Source organism: Borostomias antarcticus (assembly GCF_949987555.1).
Source record: "Borostomias antarcticus genome assembly, chromosome: 15".
Lineage (NCBI taxonomy): Eukaryota > Metazoa > Chordata > Actinopteri > Stomiiformes > Stomiidae > Borostomias > Borostomias antarcticus.
The window spans coordinates 15,293,460-15,310,900 of NC_140248.1; the positions used below are offsets into that span (position 1 = coordinate 15,293,460).

A 17,441-nucleotide genomic window follows, 5' to 3' on the forward strand; every position below is an offset into this window, starting at 1 on the left:
TTGTATCAGGACATACAGTATCAGGCCGATAGGCAAGTCCTGTCTACTGCTCAAAACTGAATCTTTAGGCCATACAACTTTGATTCAGGGTTTTTGTTAAAGTCAATAATAAACAGAACCAGCGATTGTGTCAGAGCGCGGAGTGCATGGTGCATCCAGGGAAGGTTCATCACAGCACATCCAAAGATTGATCGCTCCCCTGAGTGGAGAGAACAAACAAGCAGAGGTCAATGACCTTAAGCTACCATGGACTGGAACTTCTGCGCAGACTAGGTTACATTTGTGTCCAACCGTCGTGCTAGCCTACTTTGAATTACTTTCCAGTAATCCACTCCATCTACACGGTAGCTCTGTTCTGTTTTTTATATTGTCGTCGACAATTCAAACTCGGTGGAACCCTGCTTCGGAGACACAGCATGAAGCCAGCGGTGGTGTTGGTGTTGGCGCTGGTCACCACAACTTTTGCTGCAGACGGTGAGTTTTCAAGGCAAATGCTGCTCACAAACTCGGTCCTACTGATCTCAGTCTGATAGTCTGTCGCACATCTTCATTAAAATTGTCTCTTTAAGTAGTCGTCTGGTTCAGCGAGTGTGTGCCAACTGACTGGATGTGAATAAGTATGTTGTCTTAAGGGCAGAACAACACAAATGCAGTCATCTCTCTAGAGTTGAATAAAAAATAATGGAGTGAAATGACACTAAGTTCTAGAGTGTATCCGGTATCATGCTGACAAAATGCTATGTGATCATTACTGGGGGGTTTCTTCCAGAGTCCTGCGTCGGTCGCTGTGGCAGATTCAACCCCATGAAGAAGTGCCAGTGTGACTCCCTCTGCACGTACTACAGCAGCTGCTGTGTGGACTACGACACCACCTGCCTAAAAAAAAGTCAGTTGAGATCTTCTGATGAGTTTCACAGTTTGTTTTTGACCAGCCCTTTGGCCGTAACGGTCTCCTAGTTCTGCGGACGGCAAGGCCACCTATCCAACGACAGTATTATTTCCATGTTCTGCCCTCAGTTGCTCGTGGGGATACCTTTGGTGAACCAGAGGATCTGATCACTACAACCGTTGGACCAACCTTGATACCGACCACTGCCCCCACCACCACCACCACCTCTCCGCTCCTCCCCACCACCCAGGCCCCCACCACCACCCCTCCGCTCCTAACCACCACCCAGGCCACCCGTCCTCCCTCTGACCCAGACGCAGTCCCCTGCAGCGGACGGCCCTTCGACGCCTTCCTTCAGCTGAAGAACGGATCCATCTTTGCTTTCAGAGGTGAGGGGACAGCATGCTGATCCCCATGTCGGTGATGTCAGTCTACAGGGTATGTACTGTAGGTAAATATGTCAGTGACCTCTCTCCTCTCCTCTCTCCCCTTATAGGCGAGTACTTCTTTGAGCTGGATGAGAGAGCGGTCCTCCCTGGTTACCCCAAACTCATCAAGGATGTATGGGGGATCTCTGGCCCCATCGACGCTGCTTTCACACGCATCAACTGCCAGGGAAAGACCTACATCTTCAAGGTACCATGCATGCACCCAGCACCACCCTTTCAAGGGATAGCACAAGACAAAACTGTCTAATAAAATCTAGTCTGCCAAGCCATGCTAAACAGACTGCACTTATAAAGTGCTTTTATCCAAAGCGCTTTACACTGGCCTCTCGTTCGCCCATTCACACACTTTGATATGTGGACAGGAGGAGCCAGGATTCGAACCACCGACCCTACAATCATTGGACAATCCGTTCTACCTCCTAAGCCACAACCGCCATGTCTACATGTAATATATTACGCATCAAAAAAACTCAATCTGAACGTCCTGCTGCTTTGGGTTGTATATACTCACAGGGGAATAAGTACTGGCGCTTCGAGGATGACGTCCTGGATGAAGACTACCCTCGGGACATCTCAGTGGGCTTCGAGAAGATCCCAGACGACGTGGACGCAGCTTTTGCCATACCTGCACCTGGTCACCACGCCAAAGAGAGGGTCTACTTTTTCAAAGGTACTCTACTCTGTGTGTGTGTGGCACAGTGTAACCAATGGGCTGTTCCCCAAATATTTCAATTCAATTCAATTAAAACTTTATTCAAGAACACAACACACCCCATGGGAGGTCCATAGCACAGTAAAATACAAAATACAGAATACAAAGTCCATTCTGACTGCAATTTGTGACCATGGCATAAAATCCCTCTTGATATCTACCTCATGTGCCGCTCCTCAGGGGACCAGTACTACCAGTATGAGTTTCAGCACCAGCCGTCTCATGAAGAGTGTGTGAGCATGAGCAGATCTTCACCTTCCGTGCTCTTCACACAATACACAGACCTGTACTGTGACAACACCTGGGAGGACCTCTTCACAAAACTCTTCCTGGGCAGTAAGAAATCTTGAGTCCTCTTTGTCTGAGACCGAGACAAGACAAGAAAAATGCGATCGATTCCGAGGCGAAACCGAGACCTTCAAAAAGTGGTGTTGAGACTGGTCTCCGCTACTACAACACCACTGTCTGGTTGTCTTTCCCTCCACAGTGCAAGGTCACCACAAGGGTCCACACTTCATTCATAAGGACTGGGTGGGCATCAAGCCCCCCGTGGACGCCGCCATGGTGGGACGTCTCTACGTCCACCCGAAGCCCACGCCCTCACCGTCCCCGGGCCCTCCCCCTGCGAAGAGACGGTCCAACTGGAGGAGGAGGAACAACAGGAGGAGGAAGGGCCAGAGGAGCAGGAAGAGCCGCTCCCTGGTTGATCTGGCATACTACGACGGCATGAGGTACAGTAAAGTCTCTTATTACATTACACATGAGGTACAGTAAAGTCTCTTATTACATTACACATGAGGTACAGTAAAGTATATTATTACATTACACATGAGGTACAGTAAAGTCTCTTATTACATTACACATGAGGTACAGTAAAGTCTATTATTACATTACACATGAGGTACAGTAAAGTCTCTTATTCCATTACACATGAGGTACAGTAAAGTCTCTTATTACATTACACATGAGGTACAGTAAAGTCTATTATTACATTACACATGAGGTACAGTAAAGTCTATTATTACATTACACATGAGGTACAGTAAAGTATATTATTACATTACACATGAGGTACAGTAAAGTGTCTTATTCCCTAAATACATGAGGTACAGTAAAGTGTCTTATTCCCTTATACATGAGGTACAGTAAAGTGTCTTATTCCCTTATACATGAGGTACAGTAAAGTGTCTTATTCCCTTATACATGAGGTACAGTAAAGTGTCTTATTCCATTACACATGAGGTACAGTAAAGTCTCTTATTACATTACACATGATGTACAGTAAAGTCTCTTATTACATTATACAGGAGTTACAGTAAGGTCTCTTATTGCATTACACAGGAGGTACAATAAAGTATCTTATTCCATTACACATGAGGTACAGTAAAGTCTCTTATTAGATTACACATGAGGTACAGTAAAGTCTCTTATTACCAAACACATGAGGTACAGTACAGTCTCTTATTAAATTACACATGAGGTACAGTTAAGTCTCTTATTACCAAACACATGAGGTACAGTCTCTTATTACATTACACATGAGGTACAGTCTCTTATTACATTACACATGAGGTACAGTACAGTCTCTTATTACCAAACACATGAAGTACAGTACAGTCTCTTATTACCAAACACATGAGGTACAGTACAGTCTCATATTACCAAACACATGAGGTACAGTACAGTCTCTTATTACCAAACACATGAGGTACAGTACAGTCTCTTATTACCAAACACATGAAGTACAGTACAGTCTCTTATTACCAAACACATGAGGTACAGTACAGTCTCATATTACCAAACACATGAGGTACAGTACAGTCTCTTATTACCAAACACATGAGGTACAGTCTCATATTACCAAACACATGAGGTACAGTACAGTCTCTTATTACCAAACACATGAGGTACAGTACAGTCTCTTATTACCAAACAGATGAGGTACAGTACAGTCCAAACACAGTGCACAGTGAAGCCTGTCAGTGAAGTCGTCCCCCACCCATGATGCATGTCATCATCTTGCACAGTTGTTCACTAAAATTGGTTTTATTTGTTTGTTTGTTTGTTTGTTTGTTTGTTTGTTTACTAGGGACGGTGCACATTAGTCAACTGATAAGAGGTTTTTCTGTCTCAAGTGCCCTGGCTGTTCTCAGCACAAGAACATACATGCCTTAGTTGGTCATGGTCAGGTGTAGGTGCAGGAGGAGTTCAAGTGTACATCCATAAGAAGCTCACTGTCCACTGATGTATAAGGTCATAGTTGGAGAGAACTCTAGCCATTGGACTGAAACTATGTATAAGTACAGGTCGCCGACTATAATGGTGGGCCAAACTGAATACCATGTTGTCTGACCAGGGAACATTGACTGCCAAAGCATTTCTCTGTGACTGACCCAGATATCTGTATGCTGTTGCACTAAATAAATGTTGAGTCTGATTAGAGGAAGGTTAGGGGCAGTTAGGGACATGATAGCTTTGGGTTAATTGTGTGTGTGTGTGTGTGTGTGTGTGTGTGTGTGTGTGTGTGTGTGTGTGTGTGTGTGTGTGTGTGTGTGTGTGCGTGTGTGTGTGTGTGTATTACACGCACACGTGCGTGCGTGTGTGTATTGCAGGGGATCTCTTGGGTCTCTGTTTGACTACGACTACAGTTACCACGACTACAGTGACTATGCCTCCCCCACCAAGGCCCAGGAAAAGAGCATGCCCGTACAGAACGTCTATTTCTTCAAGAAAGGTGCGTACGATCAACCTCTCTCTTCCTCTCTAACACTACCATGGACCAAACGAAAGCTTCACGCCATCTAAACCTGCGCCTTCCCCTCACCAGATAAATACTACAGGGTGGATCTCCAGACCAAACGGATCGACTTTGCCAATCCGCCGTACCCACGATCCATCGACAAATACTGGCTAGGCTGCAAACGGGAGTCCCTGGCGGAGAAGAGATAGACAGTACGAAGTCTATTTTTATTTAGCTCTAGGACGTCCTCGGGCGAGCCCTCCATTGGCACTTCCAGTCATCCCGTTCCTCCATGCATCTGGCTATCTCGCCAGTGCTTTCCGCCGCTGAATCTTTCTTTAGTAGCATACTGTACATCCATGTGCGTTAGTGTGGGACGTCCTCGCGATCGATGTCTGTGTGTTAGCTCCCTATTTTTATGAAGACATATAATCTAAGCTTTGTTGACCATGTGGGCCCGTCCTGTAAATGTCATTTTATTTTATTCATATAGCACCATTCATACAAATCAATGTACCTGTAGTACAAAGCGCTTTATGCAAGTTGTTAACATTGTTGAATACAGTAAACGTATAATAATCCTTAATTTGTTTCTTTGGGAACTCTACTGCATTGCTTGTTTTTTGGTTCTCTCTGAATGACTATATTCACATGCACACACACACACACACACACACACACACACACACACACACTCTCTCTCTCTCTCACACACACACACGCACACACACACACAATCGGAGAGATCATTGTTTATTTGTTTCCCCTGGTCACGGTATCTGTCCAGCTGCACACATCCAGCCCAGCTGTCTGATTGGCTAGGTTCCAGTTCCTTAAGATGTCTCCTATTTCCTTATCTCCTATATCCTGACCCAAGTGGCTGGACTTGTTGGATTACAGCAGCGTGAGGATACCTGCACGGTAGTGGGGGAGTGGGAGGGAGGGGGGGGGGGGGGCGATCTGAGTCTCTTCCCATCTCAGGTCCGCTCTATCTGACCCTCTGAATAGGAAAGAGACACATCATCGTTTGTGCTATAATGAAAAATATGAGTTATCCTCTGAATGCTACTGTTAATAAAAACACAATTGTCTTAGACAGAAACACACACACTCTCGTTCTCTCACACAAATGCTAACCTTTCCTCCTGTCTTTGTTAGAATGCTGGCTGTGTGCGTGAATCTCTTTGTCAGAATGTTGGCTGTTGGATGGGGCGGGGTTGCCGGATTCAGCCCCTCCCTTTGACCTCTGAACCTTCTGAGCTCTGGCTGCTTGCAACTCCTGGAACCGCTCAGAGTAACCCTGGCTGTCAGCCTGGCACCTGGGAACACACATGGAGTCATTGTTCACCTGGGAACACACATGGAGTCATTGTTCACCTGGGAACACACATGGAGTCATTGTTCACCTGGGAACACACGTGTGTTCATTAGCTGCCCAGCTAGTTCGGTCGGTAGAGCATAAGATTCACTATTGCAGTTGTAGGTTCAAACCCCACGTTTGCTGCTGCTGAACATTTCATTGTACATGACACGTGTACATGTGATAAACCGCATGAATATACACACACACATACACATAGACATAGACACATCATATCCTTCCGTCTCTAACTCACTTGTTTTTACGGGGTGGGGCTCCAGGGGCAGGGCCTCGGCGGTGTGGTCCCGTTTGGAGGTCCTCTGCTGGGCCTCGCCCACCTCTCTGAGGGGGCCCGTCCTGTCAATGTCATTTTATTTTATTCATATAGCACCATTCATACAAATCAATGTAGTACATAGCGCTTTATGCAAAAGGAGAAGGATAAAAACATATATCATATAAACCAATGCAGTGATTGTTGTGATGTGAGCCCTCCTTCTGGTCTTTGTAAGAACATGTGCTGCAGCATTTTGAATCAGTTGGAGTTGACTAATCGCTTATTTTGGTAGGTCAGACAGGAGTTAGTAATAAAAGCTTGCATTAGTCTTTCAGTATCAGTCTGGGAAAGGAAAGGTTTCTCCTTGGCAATGTTTCATAGGTGATAGAATGAGGCCCAAATTAGGTTATATGGGCTCTAAAGCTAAGATCAGAGTCCAACACTTACGTTTCTTGCCTGGCATTTTGTATTCAGTGACAATATTTTTAAGTGCACCGAGAGTCTCTCTCTTTCACCTTTTTCACCAATGATCAATATTTCAGTTTTGTCCTTTTGAACTGGAGGAAATTCTGTGACATCCACACATTTATGTCAGCAATACATTCTGCCAAATGGTCAATTGAGCTGTAGTCAAGGGGTGTCACAGAAATGTAGAGCTGGGTGTCATCAGCATAGCTATGGTAACTAATGTTGTTCCTCCTTATGACATCAGGTAGGGGTAACATGAACAGACTGAAAACTAAGGGCCCTAGAACTCTCCTTGTGGGACTCCACATGCCATCTCAGTGTTGTTTGAGCTGTGGTCACCAAGGGCGATGAAAAACTCTCGGCCAGTTAAATACGTCCAGGTCTGGTCTTGGAGGGGAGGCAGCATCACCTACGCAGTATGCTTGTGTTGTTGTTTGAGAGAGGGTGCATTCCTATATTTGAATGTGTAGGTTTGTGTGCAAATATTTGCTAATTTCCATTATACAGTATGACCCCTTTACTCATACTTAGTCGCTTTGGATAAAAGTGTCTGCTAAATGACTGTTATATAATGTAACGTAATGTAATGTAATGTACTCCACACTCACATGGTTCCTCAATGATCCATGTGACCCAGTCACTTCCTGGTAGCATGGAGCATCATCATCTACTTCCTGTGATGTCATTCTGCAGCCCCTCCCCTGCGATTGGCCATAATGTTGACCCTGGAATATACACGCCATGATACAGCATAATATATTGTCTGTTATGTTGGCTTTAAAAATGGTAAATGGACTGCACTTATATAGCGCTTTACAATGAAGGCCTCACACACACATACCAATGGCGGCAGCTGCCATGTAAGGTGCTAGCCTGCTCATTGGGAGCAATTTGGGGTTCAATCAGTGTCTTGCCCAAGGACACTTTGACATGTCGTCAGGAGGAGCCGGGATTCGAACCGCCGACCCTACAATCATTGGACGGCCCACTCTACCTCCTTAGCTACAGCCGGCTTTATAGGCACTCATGAATTTCATGGTAGAATTTTGTGTAGATGTGGCAGAAATGGAATATTCACAAGTACTGTTTTAATTAGTGTATAATCCCATGAAAATAAGAATAATTATTTTTTAGTTACTTTAGAATGAACCCTTTATATCTACATAGGGAGTGGGTCCTTCCACAGAGACTTCCATTTTGCACCATGTAATTGTATTCATTTGGTTGCAATCTGCACCTTTACCACTAGAGGCTGCCCAAAATCACACACTGCACCTTTAAGCATGGGAGTTGAGAAAGGGACCATCTAAATCAGAAGGGATTCAGTGATAAGAGTGAAGTCGGTCAGCTGACTCTGCGGTTCTAACATTGCCAGAGGCAGCTCTACCATATTCTATAAACCACCTCAGTCCCATGGCTGGAGTGAGTGGTCAGTTGACCTCACTGTCAGGTCGCTGTCTGGGCAGCAGACACAGCAGTACAGGATGCAGTGGCAGGGGAACGCCTCAATCAATCAATCAATCAATCAATCAAAGCTTTATTTGCCTCGGACGGATCCTGCACATCACAGCATAGAGCCGTGGTCATCACAGCCAAGACAACCAGGACTATCAGGACTACTTATACTACCTGCATCAGGACTAGAGGAGTTTGGGTATGAAGTTCAGCACTCTGGTGTCTCTGTCAGTGTAACATATAATGATGTAACACTAATATTGCGATTAATTTATTAATTTTATTTTATTTAACCAGGAAAAAGACCCATTGAGATACAATCTCTTTTTGAAGGGGGACCTGGCCAACAAAGGCAACAAAACAGCATACGTTTCTAACAAAACAAGTGCATTTCATAGACCTAAAGGGGTACAATACATTCAAACATCATGACACCTACAAATAAACAAAACACAAAAAGACAGCCAAGGGAAACACCTACACTCTTCCTAAGGGTAAGTGTGAATATATCCGTAGAGATATTCCTATGTATCCCCAACCCAAGTATTTGGGGGGTTTCTGAAGGGTAAGGGCACAGGAGACTGAGTGTAGATTAGGAGGGGTGTTGTGATACCTGTAGGTGTGTAAGTGTGCACTCAGGCATATTGGAGTGTCTGCAGGGGTGCTGGTGGCCCCCTACACAGTCCCCATGCACGGACAGCCCTGAGTAACTGCTGTCAGTGAGGAGAGAGCTGGAGATAAGCCTGCCAACGAGAGGATGGAGAAGGAATATGTGGAGGTGGATATAACAGAATATATTACAGAAGGTTTGTTGTGTTACTCTCTTGGATAGATAGGTAGGCCACCACCTCTCCAGATCCTCTAGTTTCTGCAGCAGACGGCTGTTCTCCTGGGACAGCTGTGCCCTCTGCTGGTTGGAGGACTCTTGGCTGTCCAGCAAAGACAGTTTGTCCTGCCTACAGAGATGACATTTGTGTTCGGTGGTCTTTTTTCCTGATGATTGTAATTGCTGTAATTAAGTGTGCAGCAACTTTGTACATTCTGTATTCCTTTATTTTGTATTAATTTGCATTATATGTATTTTGTTATCATTGTGTTTTGTATTTATGTTTTAGTGTGTGTGTGTGTGTTTTCTGCACAGGACTGCCGTGCAAAATAGATCTGCTGCAGTGGGACTCTTGATGGACTGAAGATGTTGCTTGTATCTTGATTTTGTGTGTGCTTGTGATTTATAACGTTTCCTGTGTTCTAGATGTGATACCGTTCACTTGGTTGTGTAACTGTGTTGTGTATATGTGGGGCTGTACACTAGGCTGTGTAACTGTGTGGTGTAGATGTGGTGCTGTACACTAGGTTGTGTAGCTATATTGTGTAGATGTGGGGGTGTACACTAGGTTGTGTAACTGTGTTGTGTAGACCCACTGTAGCTTGTAGTTTTCTCTCATCAGTTCCTGCAGCAGACTCTGCAGACTGGCCTCCGAGCAGGACGAGCCTGTCCGAACCCCTGCCACCTCCTGAGAACTCAAACTCCCATGGTGCTTTGCTGCCTGTCCCCCAGACCCCTCGGCCCTCTCAGGGGAGGTGGACAGGTGTTGCCGTAGTAACAGGTTCTCTTGCCGCAGTCTGCGGATCTCTTTCTGCAAACTCACCACCAGCTTTTCACGCAGCTCCTGGCCGTAGAAAAATAAAAGATATACAACGCCCAGTGTGTGTGTGTGTGTGTGTGTGTGTGTGTGTGTGCATGCGTGTATGTGACTCACCCTCTTGGCCATTGGTCTGTTCTTGATCCTTCTGGCCCGGCTGGAGTAGCAGAGTGTGTTCAGTGTTTCCTGGAGACTTCCCATCGTGGGAGACACACACGCCAACTGGCAAACAAACATACAAATACCAGAGATAGGTAATATTGTAAACATGCACATACTAAACAGAACAAAAAACTACACACAAACACTCTTTCTCTCTCTTGCTCTTTAGTTATATATTATTGTTGTACCATGAGAGTGATGCTGGAGCCTCCCAGTGAATCTGAGAGAAGCTTGGTGAGTTTGCTGTCCCGATACGGAATGTGTCCCTCCCTCTTCTTTGGATCCACCAAGCATGAGATGCATTTTCCTGTTAGAACACACACACACACACACACACACACACACACACACACACCAGAGAATCATACTTTCCCTACTCACACATCATATAACAGCCTGCTTTCCTGTTAGAACACACACACACATCAGAGCGCACATCAGAGCAAGCACACTTTCCCTACTCACACATCAACACAACAGCCTGCTTTTGCAGTTGCTATGAACGTACCCAGAGTGAGCAGGCTGCGGTTGATGTTGCCTGTCTCCTCCAGCAGCTCCTCAGTGAAGTCTCCCTCTCTCACTCTCTCGCTGCCGGCCAGGTCCACCACACACAGCTTCCCCCGCGTGGACGCGCCCTGGAACAGAGGAACGGGGTGACATGTACCTGTACTGTACACAGACTGGCACTGCACACACATATCACAATGGCACGCACATTGTACATACAAAAATATCGCACACATTAACACTCTGTACACATACTGTATACACTCATCGCACTCAATTTTATACTTCATATGTGTATTTTGCACTGCTCATTTGCATTGTCCTGTCTTTGCACTGTGCCGTCTTGTCCCTGCACCCTGTCTAATGTTGTCTCTATCAGTGTTATGCATCAACTAGTTTGGCATAGCCAGACCTATCTCCACACTTCGTTTACGCTGTGCCAGCGTCGGAGACAGGTCTGGCTGGATATATTACCATTCTGCAATAGGGGGGAAAAAAACACAGTATTTCTTTAAACCAATCACAGTCCGCAAAATAGTCTGGATCGAATCTGATTGGTGCCGAGAGAATCTCTCGGCCGAATCAGATTCATTGTGTCGCCAGACTCGCCACTGATTGGGCAGTGTGACAACGAATGACAAGGTTTATTGCCAAAACCTACATCCATTGACCCAGACTATGCATCAACTGACCAGAACAAATTACTGGTATGTGTAAAAGTTATACCTGGCTAGTAAAACAGATTCTGATTCCAATTCTGATTCTGACATGCTGAAAAGAAAAACAACACTATGTCTGACTCTTTTACCTTGATGAACACAGTCAGGATGGAGTGACTGCGGCTGGTGTGTTCATTCCGGGAGTGAGAGGAGCTCTGTCTGTTCTGCATCCCTGAGAGAGAGACAGAGAGAGAGAGAGAGAGAGAGAGAAAGAGAGAGAGAGAGAGAGAGAAAGAAAGAGAGAGAGAGAGAGAGAGAGAGAGAGAGAGAGAGGGGAATTGTTCCATTATAAACATTGTAGAGATAGTCATGAGAAATAAACAAGATCCAGTTGACAGAGAGGAACTGAAGCGTTTGTGTTTTCAGATGTGTGAACAGACCCCCCCCCCCCCCCCGCACCTTCCGCCAGCAGTCTCATGAAGCCATCCAGGTCGTGGAACTCCACCACTGACAGGTTCTCCACATAGAACCCCTGGGTTCTGCTCCCACGGACAGCCAGCGCGTACGGTAGCCATGGCTTCAGCAGGTCACGCACCTGTCCATACAGTACATGCAAGAGCCGTGTCTAAGCCACAAAGGGTAGGCGTGTATTTGTGTATGTTTCTGTGTGTGTGTGTGTGTCTACCTGTTCATTGTAGACCTCCAGATAGGAGGCACAGAGGTGATACTCTGCCCCCGAGGCGCCCACATGCTCCAGCAGGTATGACAGAGACCTCTGCATCAGACCCGACAGTGAAGCATCATGGGAGTCCTCCAGGAACTGCAACAGCAGGGCCAAAGGGTCAGAGGTCAAGAAGAAGATAACGGAGTGAGGCGCTGGAGGAAGGAGGTGGATGACAACATTGAAAAGAAGAGCCTTGGTTGACACTGACCAGCGAGTGGGGTCCAGTGATGGTGTATGTTTTCCCCGAGCCCGTCTGTCCAAAGGCAAACACAGTGCAGGAGAACCTCCGCCCAAGAAAAAGAATAGAGAACTCTCACTCTCTGAAGAGACTCATTAGAACCGGGGATAGGCAACCCAGTCTTTGGCAGCTGAGAGCACAAGCTATTATTCTAGCACAGCACTAACGTGACAAAATATCTCTTAATCTATGATCACGGGTCGGATCAAAAGCTGAAGATAAGAATGAACGAGACAGGAACTGTGGATGCTCAACTAATGGATCAATTCTTACTGTGTTTATCTGACTACACTACCCATGATTCCTGCCTCTCACCCCTGGATGGCCATGTTTATGAGCCTGGCCATGCCGCACTCCTCAAACACAGCACGCTGGGAGCTGTCCGGACCGAGGACCATGTCGAAGGAAAACGCCCGCTCCTCTCCCAACACTCCCACCTGGAGGAGATGGAGGAGAGGAGAGGAGAGGAGAGGAGAGGAGAGGAGAGGAGAGGAGAGGAGAGGAGAGGAGAGGAGAGGAGAGGAGAGGAGAGGAGAGGAGAGGAGAGGAGAGGAGAGGAGAGGAGAGGAGAGGAGAGGAGAGGAGAGGAGAGGAGAGGTGAGGTGAGGTGAGGGGGGGCAGAGAGACAGGAGGGTGTTGGATGGTTAAGGGGGAGGGAGGAGAGAGATAAGAGGGTGTTGGTGGATTGAGGGGAGGGAGGAGAGAGAGGATGGGGTTGTAGGGTTGAGGGAGGAGAGGAGAGAGAGAGGAGGGGGGTGGAGGATTAGGGGGGGTTGGGGGGTGGAGTTGAAGAAGGAGGAGGAAAGGAACAGTGCCAGTGAAAAGAAATGACCTGGGACTGGGAGGATCCTTATAAAAGACTGTGTGTAAGCATGCGTGAGTGTTTAAGCCTCACCAGCAGATTGCATCGGTCTGGACAGTGTACAATACTCTCCTCTCTTCTGTTACGTTCATCGTCATTCAGAGGCCTCACCCTGCCCAAACACAAAGAAAAACAAAAACAATGTAGCCAATTCACATGACGCCCCTCTTGCCTGCTCAGTGCTCATTTTGAGAAGAAGGCCCACACTCTTAGCGGCAGGGGTTGGTGTCAGATTAAAAACAAACTTGACATACTGGTTAAAATTCTTCTCTCAGTCCCCGGTCATATTGGAGGCATTTGATCTCCCCAACAGACAGACAGAAGGAGTGGGTATACTATAACAGCAAATATTCTGAAATTGTTCAGTTTTTATGTACATAAACTGTAGATAAGAAGTGAGTATACTACACATTTGTGGATAAAGAAGTGGTTGTACAGTGTACACATCTGTATACCCTCAACTACACAACAAGTGTTATTTTCTATTGAGGCACTGAAGTTGATAGGATTATTTTATTTATTATTATTTCCTAAGGATACTTTTGGCTGTCAGAAAAATTGCATTGGCCTAAAAGGTGTAGAAAATTTGCCTGAAAAGGTTAGAATACTCAAAATATCATTATAAAACATCATATTATAATATGAAGAAGCTTTTGCTGAAACTGAAAAAAAAAATGATGCAAATGCAGATACCTGACAGCAACTACGATATTCGACTCTCCCTTCATCTCTGTCCTCAGCTCCTCAATCTCTGGCACTTTTTGATGAGATGAGAAGAGATGTGTTGATTCTGTAGCAGTGTGCTTTGGAGAGCTAGCTCATGAAAACCAAGAACTCCAAGTTAAGCTATTTTTGAAATGCTGACATAAGACTGAGCTTCCAGGATTGTGTGCTCTATGTGTGTAAGTTAACCTGTTTGAGAGAAGGGGAGGAGAGCAGGACCAGACTCAGTCCAGGCATGTTCTTACTGGTTTAGTGGACTGGAGTTGGGCTGAGCATGCCTCTTCTCCCCTGGTCTTCTCTTGGCCCAACATAAACCCAGAACCAGGCAGACCCAGGTGGACCTCTCCTCTGCTCTTCAACTCGTTCCTTCCAAACTGTCTCTGTGACATCACAGTGCATAGAACATTCATTCCAAATAATTCTGGTGATCCTTCTATTGCTTTTACACAAACTATGGCATGTAACTACGAATAATGTCATTCATTATATGTATTATACTTGTGTCATGTGTTACTATATGTGTAAGAATATTTGTTACATATGAAAGCACTGCCGTTATTATGTGCGGTAATACTGGCCGTCCATGATCGCTCTAGCATTGCGAAAAGGCACCGCTGGGATTCGAACCCAGGATCTCCTGTTTACTAGACAGGCGCTTTAACCAACTAAGCCACGGCGCCACGTGACATTGTCGGTTTAGACATTTCATAGTGTAGGCTAACTCCAATAGTTTACCAAACTAGTGCAGTGTCGTGGAACATCATATAATGACACAGTAGGCTAATATACAATTTTAAAATACTTTATTTGATATGAATGATCTGATAAATAATGATAGATAGATCTGATGGAATAACTCTAGCAAGCTAGAGCGAGCAATTACATTATTATTCTTGCCTAAGGTTTTCAAAACTAGACTAGACCTTGCCCACACTAACAAAGCAACAGTTTGTTTGTTTTCGTCATTTGGAAAAAAAAAAATCTAACCGAGAAGGTAATCAATCAAGGCTTCTGAAACGTCCAAATCTGCCAAGTTAAAGTTGTTGTCGATGTCTTGAAAGAAAAACTCGAAGTCTTCCTCGGACTCCGCAGTTTGACTGTCTCCGCCTGGTGGGCACTGGTACTGCGCTCCCGGGAATTCTGGCACAATCTGCTCCATTGAGCCACATCGGCTCCCCGACTGCAGAGCCTCTTCGAGGAAAGTGTCATTGTCACGACCAATAATACCTTCTACGAAATCCCAGGTGCTGCAACAGTTACTTGAAGCTGCTGAGTTACAAAACAGATCATCTAGCCGCTGAGTGTAGTCCTCGAGGTGCCCAAACTGATCTGCTGGCGTTGGCGAGGTAGGTGCGCTCGGGTGCATGGCTTGGCCTACTGACGTGATGGAGCCAGAAGAAAGCTTGGAGGCCTGCGGTAAACCTGGCGAACTGTACCGGGGAGGTGGCGAGGGGTGGTCGGGAAGAGATGGGTAATAAGTAGGAGGAGACATGACGGTGAACGCGGTTTGCGTGTAGGAGAGCATTGCAGCTGTATAGTCCGACAGCGGTGACTCTTCCTTGGGCTTCTTGCTCTTGAAGTAGCGCGCACGGCGATTCTGGAACCAAACCTGCGGACAGGCGACCATGGTTAGACTCAGTTTGTCATATTTTGGATGGCAGATTTGAAAGCAGTATCACTGTATGTAGCCTAACTATAGCAGCCTAGTACACCACAGACTGACAATATAAGGGCATATTACGCTATTTAAGCTATCAAATTTGTTTTACCATCTCTAATTTGAGGCTCCTACATACCTGAATCTTGGACTCGGGGAGCCCCGTGAGCGAGGCGAGGGACTCCTTCATCTTGACGTCCGGGTATCGGGTGAGAGAGAAGGCCCTCTCCAGCTCGCTCAGCTGCGCTTTGCTGAAGGTCGTGCGCTTCCGGCGCCTTGTGTCTGCAAGAACCCCGCGGAGAGCGTCCTGTCGCACTGTCAAAAGAGAACGGGTTTAGTAGTCTAGCCTATAGGGCCTAAAACAAAGGGAAAAAGGTCTCAAAGTCAAGCCTACAACTTGACAATTTCAGCCAAATTTCACCTATAATTTCATTGATAAAAAGTCTTACCTCTGCCAGAATTACGTGCGTAATCGTTGGTATTGAGGTGTCGAGTTGAGCCGTTATGTCCAGGGAAAAACGCATTTACATTTCCGTCGTAACTCGCATAATCCAAACCAAATGCCATCTCTGAATCGTAGGCTATAACTGAATTCCCAGAACTTAATATCAGTATATCCAAAGAGCCTGTAGTAGCCTAGCCTTCACCTTGGGTTCCAGGAAGACAATTGATGAACTTGCCCAATCTGCAGGTTTTTATACTTGAGGGGTGTGCTTCCCTCCCCTCCTCCTCCTCCTCCTCCTCCCCAATAGATGTAATGCCCAACCAACGCGTGCCTTTGAAGTGCAACCGTATCGTTAACTGCAGGTCGGCTAAATGTGCCCTTTGATCTCCAACGAGCTGATAATGGCCCCGTTTACGCCAGACCGACACCCCGACCGTCACACTGCCGGATAATCACCTCCTGACACATCAGAGAGGCAGAGGGGTTGGCTGGGGTCGCAGAGAAGCACAGTCTGTCTGCACCACATCCTTTCCTGACAGACCAAGTTCACCACCCGGTGAGCGATAATGTCTAAATCTTTGTCACCGGGGACCGAGTGTATATTGAGGGGTATGGGAGTGTGAGGTGCAGTCAGGTAGCCTATAATGTAGAGATGGCAGACCAGGATGTTTTATTCACTTCCTTGTCGGCCTCGTTTCCACCGGTTGACACATCAGACTTCAAGTAGAAGAAGAAGGCTAGTGCCGAGAGACAGGCATGATCTGGTGCTAGACAGACACTGGGGAGTCGGCCTACAACCGATTAGACAATCAATAGTATCCGGAATATGCCCCCTCGCTGTTGCTGAAAATGAAGCCTTCTACGGAATTGCATCTCCTATTGTATTTGTCATTATGTCTTATGTCAAACCACTATAATGGGTGGCTGAGTGTCGATTGTCACAGTTGCAGACTATATGCCTATATTTCTGTGAGACTGTTAACATTCCAAATGGCTTATGACGAGTAGCCTATACTGGCTCTGGTTTTTATTTGCATTAGTAATCGCAGATCCCAGGCCTTAAAAGCAATGCTATTCCAGATCAGTATCACCACAAAATTATTGCTTTGTAGTTGTATTAAAAACAACCACCAGAGGGAGCTAGAATCACAATAACGGATCAGGCGCCTGACCTGTCATCAACACACATAAATGCTGTCTAAAACCAACAACAGTCAGGTCGTAGGATGGCCTGTCTACCTCTAATAAATTCACGAAGTGGAAAAAACAAGTGGACGTGGCAAATGCGATGCAAAATGCCCTATCGTGGGCCATGGCCCTGTAGAGGTTTATGAGATAATAGGCCTATCATTAACAACGCCAGATTGGCGTCAAATTGCTCAATGAATTTGTATTCGATAAGCAATCACCCGACAAATGAGAGCAATCGGACCAAGTGCAGTGGATCGAAACCAAAGGCATGTGCCGACAC

The 17,441-nt window shown here is 46.0% G+C and overlaps 1 protein-coding gene across 1 annotated transcript; it reads left to right on the top strand.

Annotated features, from left to right (window-relative positions):
• Positions 1–205: 205 nt before the first annotated feature.
• On the top strand, positions 206–5,376 carry vtnb (vitronectin b). Its single transcript, XM_084449979.1, has 9 exons — positions 206–474; positions 770–886; positions 1,018–1,278; positions 1,386–1,525; positions 1,852–2,008; positions 2,231–2,386; positions 2,538–2,781; positions 4,663–4,784; positions 4,878–5,376. The coding sequence occupies exons 1-9, from the start codon at positions 417–419 to the stop codon at positions 4,997–4,999; spliced, it is 1,377 nt and encodes a 458-aa protein (XP_084306105.1). The 5' UTR covers positions 206–416; the 3' UTR covers positions 5,000–5,376.
• Positions 5,377–17,441: the final 12,065 nt, after the last annotated feature.

What these genes read in the sequence shown, in the direction of transcription:
- vtnb (XM_084449979.1), top strand. Translation starts at nt 417, where the DNA reads ATGAAGCCAGCGGTGGTGTTGGTGTTGGCGCTGGTCACCACAACTTTT. An exon ending in ATCCATCTTTGCTTTCAGAG is followed by an intron (nt 1,279 to 1,385) that starts GTGAGGGGACAG and finishes CTCCCCTTATAG; the next exon opens with GCGAGTACTTCTTTGAGCTG. An exon ending in GAGGGTCTACTTTTTCAAAG is followed by an intron (nt 2,009 to 2,230) that starts GTACTCTACTCT and finishes GCCGCTCCTCAG; the next exon opens with GGGACCAGTACTACCAGTAT.